The sequence below is a fragment of the Dipodomys ordii genome, unplaced genomic scaffold (assembly GCF_000151885.1).
Source record: "Dipodomys ordii isolate 6190 unplaced genomic scaffold, Dord_2.0 Scaffold17, whole genome shotgun sequence".
Lineage (NCBI taxonomy): Eukaryota > Metazoa > Chordata > Mammalia > Rodentia > Heteromyidae > Dipodomys > Dipodomys ordii.
The window spans coordinates 11324091-11340961 of record NW_012267233.1 but is presented as its reverse complement, the minus strand read 5'-3'; the positions used below and the strand labels follow the sequence as shown (position 1 = coordinate 11340961).

General features: G+C 35.6%; 1 protein-coding gene across 1 annotated transcript in view; it reads left to right on the top strand.

Annotated features, from left to right (window-relative positions):
• The window catches only part of Vps13b (vacuolar protein sorting 13 homolog B (yeast)), a 548051-nt gene that overhangs the window by 460554 nt on the left and 70626 nt on the right, over positions 1 to 16871 (top strand). Inside the window, exons 40-42 of the mRNA XM_013012393.1 lie at positions 35 to 216; positions 1543 to 1892; positions 6862 to 7023. Of these exons, the coding sequence (XP_012867847.1) occupies positions 35 to 216; positions 1543 to 1892; positions 6862 to 7023 (694 nt within the window). The remainder of the gene's footprint in view (positions 1 to 34; positions 217 to 1542; positions 1893 to 6861; positions 7024 to 16871) is intronic.

Here is a 16871-nt window from a genome sequence, read left to right as displayed (position 1 = left end):
GTTATTGAACTTGTTTTATTTTTTTCCCCCATAGCTCTGCAAGTGAATCTGGTTCTCAAAGCACTTGTGATCAACTTGTTACTCCAACAGCCCTGGCCGCCTGTACTAGAGTTGACTCCTGTTCCTCCCCATGGTTTGTCCCATCTCTTTGCATGTCCTTTCAGTTCACGCACATGGAGTTCCACCTTTGCCATCACCTTGATCAACTAGGCACAGGTATTCCTTTTAGGGTATCATCGACTCAATACTATTTTCTTTTGTGTGTTCTCGGGACACTCTCTAGCAATTTTTACCAGCTAATTTATTTTCAGAAGGTTATGAAATGAGCAAAGTTATTCTGAAGTATCTGGTACAACTAGAGTACCCCTTTTAACTGTGTGTGTATGTGTGTGTGTGTGTGTTCACATGCATGGACACACTCACACAAACATGGATGCACAGATGCTACTACTTAAACTTGAACTCCAAGACTTGTGATCTCACTGGACTTTTTTACTCACAGCTGGTGCTCCACCACTTGAGCCCTACCTTCATTTCTACATTTTTACTGGTAAATTAGACATAAAAGTCTCATTTGTCTGCCAGGACTGATTTCAAACCGATTCTCAGATCTCAGCCTCCTGAGTAGCAAGGATTACAGGCATAAGCTACCGACACCCTACTCCCATTTAATTTCTGAATGAGCTTATGCACTATTTACCAATGGTATTTAAATGACATTTCCCCTGCTTCCTAGTGAGATGTTTTAAGAAAAGCTCAAAAAATGTAAGTTTATTATCTTTTTTAAAGAAGCACATGTTTTTGTTACATATATGATATTAGTGGCAAATAGACTCCAAAGTGTTTTGATATTGCTTGATTTCCTTAAATATATATTGAATCAATAATTTTAAATTATATAATTTTAAAGTTTACATATAATCAATGAATAATCTAAATAAATATTGAATATTATATAATATATATTGATTTCAATAAATATGAATGATAGGCATATTCTCAATTAATTTTAAAAAATCATATTTATGCAAGTTTAGATAGAAACATACCCAAAGTGGCCTTTTATAAATTTGCTAATGTTACTTGAATAACTATTTCTAAAGCATTACATTCTATACCAAACTTTGTTTAGTTAACAGATTTTGAATTTAGGTATTGAACTACACATAATGGAAAAAGAGAAAGAAATGCAGATTAAAACCAAGCATACTTACTGTTCAGTATCTTGCTTTTTCGGCAAAAATAGTGTTTAAACCTGCCTTTCTAACCTTTGCGTCATGTTGTTATTGTTGAAATTTTGTTGGTAGATGCAGATCTAGATAGTTGTTTCTTCTTTCTTCTGTAATTAAATATTTTTGTCTGTCAAAGTGAAAGTAACCTTTGGTCACTATACATGTAAAAGACCTGATTGAACAAAACAATTCAGTTGTAAATATCAAATAGCAACTCAAATATTTTAGTATCTTTACGAGAATGTTGAATTTATTAAATACTAAATATTAAAGTCAGTAACAAAAACAAATACATTTGTTTTCTCAACAGCTTCACCACAGTTTCTAAAGCCATTTATTTCTGATAAAAATGTGCCATCTGAACTAGAATATATGATCATTTCCTTCAGAGAACCACAGATGTATCTTCGACAGTGGAGTAGTAGTTCTGTCTGCCAGGAAATCCGGTTCTCAGCTCAAGTGGATTGTAAGCTTCTAGAGTGTAGAAATGTCACACTGCAAAGTGTGGTGAAACCTTTCAGCGTCTTTGGACAAATTGAGCTTTCCAGTGATGCAGTGAATAAGATGCTTGATTGTACCATGACAGTGGACTCGGTGTTTGTAAACTTTGGACAGCACGTAGTTCATTCTCTAAATACTGCTCTACAGGCTTGGCAACAGGTATGCACGCTCCAGAAAGTTTACAATTTGGATGTATGTGATCTTTTATTTGGTGCTATATATTACTACTAATTATAAGTTAAAAGACAAGCAAAAATGTAAAAGAATACAGACTTGATAGGGACCATAGTATGTGAGATCTTCCCTGTTTTGACAAAGTGATCTATATATTTTAAGAACTTTGGAGAACATAGGTTCTATATACATTCATTAGAGGTCATGCCCACATTTTTATGACTAATGTGGAAAATAACATATTCCCAGAAAAAAATTTCAAGTAACATTATTTTGCTAAAACTTCAACTTAACTATGTATTAAACTTAGTGTTTTTCTCAGAAATAAAGAACCTGTATGAGCCTTTCTGATAATAACCATTCCAGCTTTTTAACAACAAAAAGAAAAACAGTAACATGGAATCTGAGTGCACTATAGTCTTAATCTTCTCCTTTCCTCTCATTCTGCCTTTTCAGTTTACTAAAAAGCATTGCATAATGCATTTTAGGATCAGTTAGGAACTCTTGATTAATAATATTTTATTTGTACCTCATATGACAAAGTATTTTAATCAAAAAAGAGATGAAGTGTAAGTCTGTCCTAAATGGGAAAGCTGATATGACAAAATGTTTGGATGATGATAGATTCAGCAATTTAACAACAAATCAGAACTGCTTCTTTACTTACTTCAAATGTTCTATTGTATTTCCATCAGTTTGGCTGTTATTTGAGCTGAGACACTTATCCATGTTTTGTGCATGTTGCAGACCCATGTGTGTGGCTGGTCCCCAGACAGAATGGGTTTTCCTCCTACAGCGACCTTGTTTTGAGATGCGCAGCAGAGAATGGAGGAAGAGACTCTTATTTTTGTAACTTATAAATTTTTGTGGGAATAAGATAACAGACTTTGGGGGACTTTTATGAGAATAAAAATATTTTGTGGAAGTAGATTTTATAAAATAAATAATTTTTAAACAAGTTTTAGTTTTCTAACGTAAGAATTTTTATAAGAATCCAATTTTATGGAAATAAAATTTAATGTTTTTTATATGCATGAAGACCTATGCAAGACTAAGGAATTAATTACCTAACATGGTACTATAATAGCAAAAGGAAAGAAGATAACACATCTGTTTTATATTTTAAAAGTCTTTTTTAAGGGCATTCCATGGTTTTCTTGTTGCAAAGGACATGCGTAAAATAAGAGCTAGTGTGATCTAAATCTTTGCAGCTGGTTCAAATAGCAATGTGAAAAAAAAACCTCCATGGCTCCAATTTCTGTTTTTTTGTCATATTTTGAACAATGCATTTAATACAAAACAAACCTAGAAAATATAAAAGAGTCATTGATAGCGCATTTAAACCTAGGATATTTTTGTCTTGGTATCAGGGCCATTATAAGAGGACTCATATGTAACAACTACTGAAAAATGGCCTTCAAAAATATCAGTTTCCTTCGAGGGTAAAAAGAAAGTTCTTTTACACATAGCTATACATATAAATAAAATATAGTACATAAATATTTAAATGTTTTAAACCACATCACAGTGTGAGTGACTGACTGGCTAACACAGTGCCTTGAAGGAATATTTTGAGTTTTTTTTTAAGCATTGTATATTTGATTAAGTAGAGCCATATGTCACATAGCATATTGCTGACAGGTACATTCTATGAATAGTTGATTCTGATTTATACAGGGATTTGGCAATGTTAACATGAGCCACAAGAGGATATACTTCTGTAATTGTTGCTGTAATTTTCTTGTTTCCTCCCATGTCAAGGGTACTTGCCACCAAGTTTTAATGTGGTGTAGGCATCTAATCCTGTGTACTCTAAAGTAAATATGAAGTATACTACTTTGAAACTGTAACACATTTGATATTGAAATGGGCTGATAGAAGTTTATTAAGTTCACTACTTCTATCAGAATATAGTTTATCCTCTTTAGTCATTTTTACCCAGTATAGATAGATCAGATATTTGAGATATGAAATAATTTGGTGTTCCACCTTTGGATCATGTGTTCAAAATTAACGAATTTCTCATAAGTGATTGATTTCTCTAGCAGTAATTTTTTTTCTCTCTTATAAGTGATGACCATGGATTAGGTTTAAGGATCCAAAATGCCACTTCCAGTTAGGTTTATAATTCTATGTCATAGATTTATTTAAAATAACGTTTTAAAGGATTGTTTTATAAACCAAGGTTCTATTCATATGTCTTCCCTTATACGAAAACAGTATCTCTACTGATTTGCAAATGCCTATATTACATGCCATGAAATTGTAATATAAATAAGCCATCTTTTACCTACAGATTCTCAAAAGCATTCTGGGATTAAGTATACATTAACTATGTATGAGAGGTTTTTAAAAAAAATGAAATAAAACATTCCAAGAAGTATTAACGCTTATTAGCTATAATAAACTCCATAGATGAAGGAAGAATAGAGAAACAATTCCCTAAGGACTTTGAGTAATCTTTAGAAATATGTAAACAAATCCCTTGTGTCCTTCAATTTACATTTTTCTTAAAATGTTTATCATTTATTAAAAGTCAGTTTTTTAGATATAATAGAAGAAATAGAATTTTTAATACTCAATTCTCATCCAGTAACTTAACTTCTTTCTGGGTTGAGATTGATCCAAATTTATTATGAAAACTGAATTTTAATCTTACGATGGGTAACTTTTAACTACTTAAATCTCAGGAAATAATTGGAATCCTATCCTTTCCTTCACATTTGTACTCATAGATGGAAAGGAGAAAAAATGTTTATAAGGAGAACAGTTGATTATATAGTAGTAAATGGAAAAGTCACACCAAAAGTAATTATACACTATGATTTCAATTTGATTAAAAGTTTGTAGATATTTAGCAGACTTTAGTAACAGAAGATTCAGAAGAGAAAAACTACTTGAAGACAATTCATCAAAATGTTAATAGCAATTGCAATTAAATATAAAGTCAAAAATACTCTTCCTATATTTTCTAATTTTTGTATAGTAAACAAATATTGTTATTGTAATTTTTTTTTCATTTGACTGGGATTGAAGCTCAATGGTAAAGTGCTTGCTTGATATATACAAAGCCCTGGATTCAGTTCTCAGTACTATCAAAAACAATCTTCCTGGTTTTTATTTCCTAAGTGTTTGTTGAGTGCCAGAGATAAAAAAGTCTGATCCATACCTGTTGCAACAATCTAATGATACAGACTAACAATTAGTCTGAAGGGGAAATATCAAGTATCACTTGGGAAATAGCCTACAAAGGGAAAGAGGTTGAAAGAAAGAGGTCCTAGCAGTGGGATGCCACTAAAGGAAGCAGTTTGCCATTTTGGAGGAATTAAAAGATGTAGGATGTGTTGGAAGAGCTGAGGGTTTTCTCAGCAAATGGGGAGAGGATTTAAATATAGCCAGAGCTGTAGGCAGCAGCCAAGTCAGACTGGAATATCTGAAACCCAATAGCAAGCAAAATTCAAACTCACGGCTAATAAGAAAAAGCAGAGAGCACTATAGTAGACAGCAAGTAGTAATTGGTTATAAGCACTTTAGTCTCAGCCAGATTCTTTTTGGTGACTAGTTTAGCTGTCCAGCAAGGTTCAGCTGTTTAAGAGTTGAATTCAGCAGCAATGAATGGATGACAGAAAGAGGGCCTAGAACTCCTTGAGGGCTCTGGAAGAATGCATCCTGTCATGGCATCCTCACCAGGGAGCATTGCCTCCCACATCAGAGGCTTTTGGCATGTCGAAGACTGTATTCTGTTTCCAAAGATTACTCTGTTCCCTGATAAGATTCTAAGACTGGTCTCCATACTAATTGGATTCCAGTTACATCATTCATAATCTCTTTGGCTTCATACCTCTTAGTCTCATGAATTACTGTACTTCTGGGTTGTATCACCTTTTAATCTTCCTCCCTTCAAAAAGGTGACAAAATATAGTTTGGCCATCGATCTACAGTCAGGAAAGAGAGGCCATTTGTAGAATATTCATTGTATATGATCTCCCATTTTTTACAAACTGATTAGCCAAGTTATTTTTTCTGATATCTTGAAGTTGATAATTTATTCGACTATGCTTTCAGCATATCAACGTCATGTTTATTGTTTTTAGGCTGTAGCCTAATAAGACTAATAAAAATATAAGCCTAGAATTACTGTATTACTTCATTAGTATTTTGCTGTAATGGAGAGCCCATGAGGTTGAGAAAGAGTAATCCATACAGGAACATAATATTAATTTGCTGAGCCTTAGCTGATTTATTAAGGATGTTAACAAATTGATGACTATTAGCTGACACAGGTACTACTGTTTTTCAGCTAACACTATTCTTCTGGAAAACCATCTTGACTTAAACTTGCTCTTGAGTTGATCTGATTTGTGTGTTCAACCTCCTAACAATGAGGGAAAGTTATAGTTTTATTTTCATCTCTTCCTGAGACACACACACACACACACTCTCTCTCTCTCTCCCCCCCCCCTCTCTCTCTCTCCCCCCCCCTTAAGAGATCTGGGAATGTATTACCTAAATGATCCTTACTTTCTGTAGGGTACAAACTGTGGCTTTGGTAATTGGTCTTGATTGTTAAGTGTAGAGGGCCAGGAACATGGTAATTCTAGCCTCTTGTACTCTGTTCAAAACTTACTCTTCTCAGTACAGCATTCTTCAAGGCATGTTAATTCATTTTGAGAAATGTAAAAAGTTTGTGGGATCTCATTGTTCTTTTACTCTTCTGTGCATATGATTTATTTTGTTGGAGGATAAGTCAAAACATACTCTTGGAACATTTATGATCTCTTTAAGGTATTTTCATGTGATTATCCTGGAAGTATGAAATGCCTTGTATACCAGAGCTAATGACAACAGATCCTTTAGGGTTTCTGGGTTGTAACAATGGCCACTGGGCAGACAGCTGCCAAACATCTTGCAATTAATCTGATACACGTTGGCTTTCATGTTCTTTTTCTTTCAGAACAAATGCCCTGAGGTAGAGGAGTTGGTCTTCAGCCACTTTGTGATCTGTAATGACACACAGGAGACACTGCGGTTTGGCCAGGTGGATAGTGATGAAAATATTCTGCTGGCAAGTCTCCATAGTCACCAGTACAGCTGGCGCTCTCACAAATCCCCACAGGTATTTGAGAAACAGCCTTTCAAATTCAGCAATTGTTAAGGTTGGAATTCATTTATTCTGCATTTGTGTGCCCGTGTCCAGTTATTTTCCAGTGTTACCCTCCCAAGGAACCACACCATGTAGTTCCATCTGACAGAAACCCAGAGGTAGAGCCCAGTGCACCTGTGTTTTTCCTGAAGTGAGCAGTTCTTGCTGAGCCTCAGTCCTGGCACAGCAGTAAGTGGGGTGGTACAGATTAGACTCTAGAGCCAAAGCATGTAGGTCTGGATCCTGGCTTTGTGGAACCTAGCCTTTTTGTGCTCCAGTGTTTTTATATGAGAATGGGAATAAAAATAGTATCTGTTCCTCAGATTGTAAGGACTAAGTGAACTAATATGTATTAAGATACGTAGAGTAGTGCTTGGTATATATTAACAATTTTGTGTTGGGTACTGTTACTCATGTGTCCAGGATTTCTTCTATTTAGTTTTCCATACCAGGTATCTGCTAGGCATTGGAAAGGCAAAGACAGGAAAGTCTCAATCTGACTCTGCAGACAGCTCAGTCTGTGACTCAGTGAGCACAATGACAAACTATGCCAAAGGGAATACCAAGAAAAGACATACCAAAGGTTGTCTGTTTCCCAAGTAGTATAATACTATTTTGCTGTCATTTTACATGGAAATAATTAGAGAGGTGTTCCCTGCAGGGATAATATAAGGATAAATTAAATACAAAGATGTGGCCTTTAAATGAGTGAAAGAAATCCTAGAAAGTAGTTTCAAGAATAATGTATTTCTAAAACACTGGTTAATAAGGAAACTACTTTCTGCTTGTGATTAAAAGAAAGTCATTAGATTAGAGAGCAACTTTTCCATGTGGAAAAGTTTTCTACAGACCAGCTTCAGAACATGTTATATACCCTCAGGCTCCATTTTCCTTCTTCTCCTACCCAGCAGTGAGATGCTGGTTTCTTACTTGTTTTTTTCATCAAATTGCCACACTGCTGTTACAAAAGTTGAAAAAGTGCATACAATGTAATATTTCTTATTTAAATATATTTATTAAATTCAAATAATCCAATAAGACATTGAAACTACAAAAATCTTTTTAAATACAAATTCTTATGAAAGTTCCTTGTACAGTGTGATAGGGCCTTATTTTAGGGTGAATCATATGCTCTTATTTTTATTTTCCTCATGAAATTTTTCCATGTGATATAGTTTTTAAGTTGTTTGCCCTATACTTAAAAGAGGTTGTTTATTTAAAAAATAAGTTTCTTTTGTTATTTTTTCTAATTTTTCTAATAATTTTTTCTAATTGATTGCATACAGATATTTAGACCAAAATAAAAAGCCCACATATCTGTAGTCCCTGAAAAACTGGCTGCGTAACCCTATAGATGTTCTGAAGGTTTCCCACAGAAAGTAAAGATGAGAAAGCTTTACCCTTTATATAGTCATGTGGAGCTAGTAGAGCTCCTTGGACACTGGAACCACAAGGAAAGGCTGATCATGAGAACAGCCATTGTAGAGTTTCTGGGTGGGGAAGAGATGAATGGACAAGAAGAATACATGGAGCTGGGTGCCGGTGGCTCACGCCTGTAATCCTAGCTACTCAGGAGGCTGAGATCTGAGGATCTTGGTTCAAAGCCAGCCCAGGCAGGAAAGTCCATGAAACTCTTACCTCCAATAAACCACCAGAAAACCAGAAGTGGCGCTATGGCTCAAGTGGTAGAGCACTAACCTTGAGCTGAAGAGCTGAGGAACAGTGCTCAGGCCCAGAGTTCAAGCCCCATGACCAACAAAAAAAAAAAGAGAAGAATGCATGGCCACTGTCCTCACTATACCTTTCATATTTATACCTATTTGTACACTTCCAAGGCTTTTTTGTATGTATTACTAGTTTATTTTTACAACATCCCTACATAGTTTATTGTTATACATATTTAATAGATAAGTAGACTTTGCTTTAATTTTCTATGTAAGTAGTATTATTTTTCCACAGCATTATCTCACTCCCCTATTTTGGCAGTATGATTTGTCTATTAGAATAAATAACATAGCTGGAGGTTTTATGGAAGGGCTGAAAAATCTCTTATACATTAGACCATGTAAGTCTAAAGGTAGATTAATGTGGGATTCTTTATCTTCAGCTGCCTAATTCTTTGTCTTCAATGTCCTAACTGTATTAACAAATCTTTTAATGATAAATTGGAAAGATACCCAGGTATCTGTTAAGCATTTTTCTTTTCTTTTAAATTTGTAACATCATTCTCTTGGTGCAACTTTTATAGCCATAGTTGCTATAATCTTTGGTCTAAAACTTAGATCAGAGGTAGGATAATCAGGCCTCTTTACTGTATCTGTGTGTGCTAAAGTAACTGTGTTTTAAGACCCTCTGAAGCCAGAAGCCCTAATAGGCCCAGAGGGTCTTCACGGAATTTCTTACATCCACGATTGCAGATTCTATTGTGTCCTAATGGGAGGTTATAGCTGAGAGTCAAAAAACTAGCCACTTAGCTTCAAGCTGCACCTGGAGCTATTCATAGATAGACAAGTGAGCAAAACGTTCCTTTTTCCAGACTCTTAAGTCATATCCTGAATTACCCAGCAAGATTGGTTTTAGGAACATTTCTGTCTGCATGTTTATGCTACTTTGGGTGTTAGTCAATTCATAGTCTCAAGGAGGATTTCTAAAGTTCATAGAACTCCACTAAACAATGTAGCTTATATTGCAGAGATCACGAAAGTGTCAATGACACCTGGAAAAGTTTCAAAGTAGTCAGTATATCTTAGAACCACACAAGAGGTTGCTAACAACATTAAGTCCCAGGAAGAGGGGAAGAAACACATACACAACCAATTCTCGAAACCCAAAGCTGAGAAACCATTTAGAACTGAGAAGTCATAAACTCCCTATATTCTTTCTGACACATGCTTTGAAGCAAAATTACTTAAAATGCTGGATATTCCACAATAATTTCTTGCCTAAACAAACAAAGGAAGAAGAAAACTATTTCCTAGGGAATAACTGAATATGTTATGTTCAGCTGCACAAAATCACATATACCACCACAAAGGGCCTTTAAATACCTCAGTTCTCTAGCCTGGACAGGAAAGTCTGTGTGACTCTTATCCCCAGTTAGTCACAGAAAAAGCTGTAAGTGGCACTGTAGCTCAAGTGATGGAATGCTAATCTTGAACAAAAGGAGCTCAGGAACAAAAGTCCAGGCCCAGAATTCAAGCACCAGGAACTGGCAAAAATAAATAAATATCCCAGTTTTGTGGACTTCAGATCAGGATGTTGAATGACAGCAGTAACCAGTCAAAGGTTGGTCTTGAATGAAGTGTTTTACATTATGCAGTTGAATTTAGGGAAATACGAATTTATGGAATCTTTTCCAAGATGAACAGTATATGTAGCTCAGAGTAAAGAGAAGCTTTATATGATTTAGCCAAACCACATTCAGTGACACTTCCTCCAAACTAATAAGATTTGTGTATGAGCTGTTGAAGTTACATTCCTTTCCAGAAAATTAAACAACTGTGTGTGTGAGAGAGACACACACACAGAGACAGAGTACACATATGTGCTTGTGCATGCATATGTGTGTTAACCAATTCTGGGGCTTGACCTCCTCTACCACGTGAGCCACAGCTCCACTTGGGTTTTTAGTAATTAATTGGAGATAAGAGTCAAACAGACTTTTCTGCCCAGGCTGGCTTTGAACCATGGTTCTTAGCTCTCCGTCTCCTGAGAGGCTCCTAGAATTAAAGGCTTGAGCCATCAACTCCTGCTATACATCTCTTGGAATAGGAATGTCTATATATTTTATGTAAGACTTCACACTTGGTTTTTCTTAATCCTTGGCATGGACAATTTATGAATTACACAGTTTTTTTAGAATTAGAGAATTCTGGTTACCAGTAACTTAATTTTGGTATCTGTTAAAGGTGAATGATTTTATAGATGTAATTGAGTCCTAAATCAAATGATTTTAGTTAATCAAAGAAACAGAACATGAGATAAGGTCTCATTTAATCAATAAGATCCTTAAGAAAGGATTAGAACTTGTATGAATATAGATAGGCAAATATACTTGTGCTGACCTTGAAGCAAACTGTCAGGTCTGAATAGCCTGTGAGGCAGGTCATAGGGTGTGAACTGTAGGCACCTCCTGGACCTGAAGGTGACTTCAGGCACTAGTCAGCATAAAGCTAAGGCACTTACCATAAAGCAACAAAGAATAAATGTGCCAACAATCTGAGCAGGCTTAGAATTTTTTCCCAAGATGAGAACACAGCCGAGCCAACTTTGCAGTCTTGTAAGAACCTGAACCTTGCTTAGAGTCTTGACCCACAGAAGCCATGAAAGTAAATATATATTATTTTAAGCTACTAAATTTGCACTATTTTGTTATTCAATTTTGGACATACAATATAGCATGACAGAAGATATCACTAGAAATCATCCAGTGTGAAAAAGAAAGAAAAAAAAAGATTAAAATAATACGAATACCACCCCAGGGACATCTTGGAGATTTTAAAAATGTTCAACAGATGACTAATTGTAATTCCAGAATGAGAGGAGATCTGGAAAAGCAATTAAATAATTCCAGAAAATTTCCCAAATTTTATGCAAGATAGGAACTCATAAAACCAGATACCTCAGAAAAACTCCAAATGCGGTAAATTCAAAGAACTCACATCCAGGTATATTATAATCAACTACTAAAACCCAAATCAGAGAATATTTGTAAAGCAGCCAGAGGAAAACACTAGCCACAGAGAACAACAGTGGTATAAATTTCTTTCTATAAGGAGGACAAAACACTGTGGAATTTCATCTTTAAAGTGCTAGAGGAAAGTTAACGTTGGTAAAAGGTAAGGTAAGTGGAAATTTAGTAAAATAACCAAGATTTTATTCTGAAGCTTTAGGATTAGACGTGACAAGTTGGCAGTGTTGCTATCCCCAAGACAGCATTTTAGAGATGGAAGTACATTAGAATAATCCTTAAAGCATTTGGATACACTGAGTTTTAGAATGTTCTGTGTGTAGGAAGGAAAATATGTAAGAAAAACCTTGAAGCCATAAACCAGAATATCACACCTAAAGTTTGTTTAAAATTAGATAGTTTCACCATGCGCTGGTGACTCACACCTGTAATTCTAGCTACTCAGGCAGCTAGGATCTGAGGATTGTGGTTCGAAACCACACAGGCAGGAAAATCTAATGAACTAGCCAGAAAAAGGCAGATATGGTGCTATGGCTTAAGTAGTAGAGTGTTAGCCTTGAGCAAAAGAAGCTCAAGAACAGTGCCTAGGCCCTGAGTTCACACCCCAGGACTGACAAAAAAAGAAAATTTGATAGGTTTTTTTTAATTTCAAGGAGTTCTCTTCTGAAATAATGAAGAGGTTATTATGGATATTTCATGAAAAATATTTGTAAACATCTTAGAGGAGAATTTGGCTTTCTATAATGAAAATTTTCTTCCCTTCCCAACTGGCTATCCAGGTAGATATGTAGATATAGATACAGCTATAGATATAGATATAAATGTATAGATGTAAAACATGGATGTATGCATCTTGGAACTCAACAGAATAATATTGCCTTTCACCTATCAGTACTTTGGCAACAGTGGAAGTAGATAAGACTTCTCAAAAAGAGACTGTTAAAAGCCTTATTCAGTATTGACTGCTGTTGGACAGGGTTCAGTGATGATATAAGGATAGGATAACTCCTATAAATATTCTTATTCATGAAACAGAGTCATATAGGTGCCAGTAGTCCACAGAAACTCTGAAATCCAACCAGATAATTATTGGGTTCTTGATTAGTATCCAGTATTCTTCCTGTTAGGGAGTAATTCTCCATGGCTTGTAGCTTTTGGCCTCTAGCTTCTGAGTCATCTATCATTTTCTATGAAAAGTAGTGTCATTTACACCTTGTGATTTTCTTAGCTTGCTTTATGCTAGTAGAAGTTTAAGGCCTTATTTTGTATTTGTTTCTTTCAGTCTAAGTTAGCAAGATTTCTGTCATTATAATTCTTTAAACAACATTGTGGGTCTCTTTAATTTTTATTGAGGTTCACTCTATTAAAGACAAACCTACAGATCTCTTCTAGATAAGATTTTGTCTACTTCAAGATTCTGATAACACTGCTGAGGGATATTACTCTTCAGTGTCTTAGGGCTCTTTTTTTCATGTTTAGATTTTTTTATTGTGAAAATACTGTGCAGAGGGGTTATACCATGGGGGAGGGACATACGAAGCAACAAAGAAATAATCTTATAAATGTGTTAGAAACAATGGCATGAAAGAAAAAACCATTTGAATACATATCTTAGGGTTCATTTCCCTAACATCAACTTAACTGACCTTTTCTGCTTGACTCAGACATATACTAGTTATTGCAAATAAGGGAAACCATGGGACCTATGTTTCTTTGGGCCTGGCTTACTTCACTTAATATCATTTTTCCAAGTCTTTCCATTTCCTCACAAATGGGGCAATGTCATTATTTCTGATGGAGGCATAGGATTCCATTGTGTATCTATACCACATTTTCTTGATCCATTCATCTACTGAGGGGCATCTGGGTTGGTTCCATATCTTAACTATGGTAAATAATGCTGCAATAAACATAGTCGTGCTGGTAGCTTTAGTGTAGTCTTGTTTGTGAACATTTGGGTAACTGCCCAAAAGTGGGATTGCTGGGTCATAGGGGAGCTCTATGTGGAATCTTTTGAGGAACCTCCATTCTGCTTTCCAAAGTGGTTGAACAAGTTTACACTCCCACCAACAATGCAGTAAGGTTCCCTTCTGTCCACATCCCCTCCAGCATCTGTTGTTATTAGAGTTCTTGATTATAGCCATTCTAACTGGGGTGAGGTGGTATCTCAATGTTGTTTTGATTTGCATTTCTTTTATGGCCAGGGAGGTTGAGCATTTCTTCATGTGTCTATTGGCCATCCTTCTTTCCTCTTCAGAGAAGGTTCTCTTTAAGTCTTTAGCCCATTTATTTATTGGGCAGTTGTTTCTTTGAAGATTTGTTGTAGGGGGATTTAATTTTTTGAGTTCCAGGTACATTTTAGATATGAGACGTAGGGCTATTTTTGAATAGTTCTATGAGCCACCAATTTAGATATTTCTATGGTCTTAACAAAAATTTTACAAGCACATACTTTGTGACATCTCTAGTCTCAGCTTTCCTGCCCATGTCTTGGATTTGATCTTTGTCTGGAAGGAATTTACTGATTTTAGCATCATTTTTCACCTGATAAAGCTAGGAACTTTAAGAACTAGCATGTCCTGGACCCTTTTTACCTAACAATCCTTCCTCTCTAATTTTTATGTAAGCAGCAGGTAAAAGCCAGGAGGTACTTTAGCACTGACAGGAAATCTTAGAGCACACAGTTTATTTATTAAGCCTATTTTCTGCTTTCATGTCAGTGGTTCTGCCAAACTTCCAGACACTAGATGACAAAGATTTCCTTTCCCCCACTTACAGTAACATTTTTCTTACTTCCTCATTGACAGTCTTCACTAAGGCCATCATCATCTCTTTGAAGCACTTTTTGCCATTCACTAACACTGTCTTTGGGTCTTTCAGGTTTTGACTCACTTTCCTGGCCTATAAGCCCTCCTTCAATTTAGTCTTCTGTTAAGTAGTACTCCATTTACAGATGCTAAAATCGGTATCTGTCACCCATTACTATATAGCAAATTACCCCCAAACTTGAATAATTGCCTATGGCTAAAATTTCTGTTTGGCATTTCAGGGAGCATTGTTTAAGTGGATGATTCTAACCTGGGAAGTTGGTCTATTGATCTTACCTGGGTACACACAGAGGCTGCAGTTTGCTGATAGGCCATCCGTGGCTGGATGGTCTAGGATGCCTGCCCCAACCTACTTGGCACTTGGCAGGCTGTTGGCCAGGTGCCTCGGTTCTCTTTCATGTGACCTCTCTGTAAGCTTCTTCACAAGGCAAAACTGTCCCAGCTCAACCAGAAGAAAGGCAGTGCTCTTGAACCTAAGTTTAAGCTTGCATAGAGTCATTCTTCCACAGTGTACAATGTAGAGCAAGTCCCATTTGGGCCAAATCCATAGGATAGGGAGCTAGAGCTTGAGGGGAATTGCTGCCGAGAATTTATGGCTATTCACAATTAATCACAAGTGCTTCCTCCTACTCTGAGGTAGGAGGTTGAATGTAAGCACAGAAAGAATTGTAGTGGGAATTTACTGAAAATGAAAAGGGAGAGAAGAAATAGGAAGCTTTCATGAAGTGATGTTTCCACAATATGTATTCCTGTGTCTAGCTTGTAATATATGTACACTGAATAGATAAATATGGGGATTCCTCATAACTATGCTTTTTTTCAAGAATGTAGATTTTAAATCTTAGTTGTTTCAACAGTAGTTAAGTTATAACCACAATTTTTGCATTTTGTCAGATGGTTTTTGTAAGCTTAATATATTTTCAATAAATCTTAATTAGGAATATCTTCATTATAATATCTTAGTTACAATATTAATAATTATTCATTAATAAATGATATTAATATCTTTAAAATAGTACCTTAATTAAGACTAACTCCTAGTCTACCTCATCTCTGCATCTTTGGCCTCCCTACTATTGCCTCTCATTAATGGTCACTCATAAAACAGGAAAGTGCTATAGATGGAGGTGACCATTATAATTCAGGTGAAACCAGCTTTCAAGACCATGTGCATATCTAACTTCTCCTATTTCAATCTTTTGTGTTCTTTTAAAGTTGTTATTATTTATCATGAGCCAAAAGTACAGTTACTGAATATTAAATAAAAGATACTTTATTGTGAATATGCCACATATTTTGTCTCTTTTTCTATTGATAGAAGTAATTTCTACTTGAGTTCTGCACAATCTTATTGTTGTGTAGGACACAGCTGTCTGCAACTAGCAATTCCATTTGGGGAGGAAGGATTTTATGCCTTTGCTCCCCAGTGGCAGTAACAAGCTTCTTTTTATTGTTGCTGACATTAAGATAGCTGAAATGAGCAATGAGGTAAACACTTCTTGTGACCATCTGGCAAGGATTTTAATCCAAAATATTCTGTAAACACTGATTCCATTTCAGTACCCGGAACTACTGTGGTACATTTGCCATCAATTGCATTTTTTTATTTTAGTCTTAAACAGCAATCAAAACATCAAAAAAAAATGGACTGTAGGCTCAGTTCCTTCATCTTTCTCTAAAATATTTTTAGTTTCATCAGGTCAGAGATTCCAAGAAATTCACATTCTCTATGGGACCTTACACTGCTTTCTGAACTCACCAGTAGGAGTAAATGGGCCCCAAGCAATTTTGGTCATTAAATATCTAATGCAAAGAGCATATTTGGAATTTCCTCATTTTCTGTTGGGAGATATATTTATTCTACTTAAATTAGAGACAGAACTTGAGATTGAAATTTCTTTTGCTGTATATTTTAGGGTTTCTTTGTTAAAAAAACAAACATGTGCAATATGACCTATTTCAAAATTTTTAAAGTCTTTCACAATAGATAGCTAAGATGGGATTGTTGCAGGGTGCTTTCTATATTCCCAAGCCTTGATTTCTGGAGTTTTCTACAAACCTGCATGAAAGGGGTTGCCTGAAGATCATTTGAACTGCGAAGCAGCCAGAGGAATGACTTCTGGTATTGCTAATGGTCTTTCTGTTCTCCTCCTGGCAATAAATTTGAGATACTGAAATACAACTCTGGAGAAAACATAATGGAGATTCCTTAAGCTTTTTACAAGACACTCAAAACCTTTTCGCAAGCCTTTTGCTCTGCAAATGTGAATTCTTAATGTCCAAACATAAAGATTCTACACTGA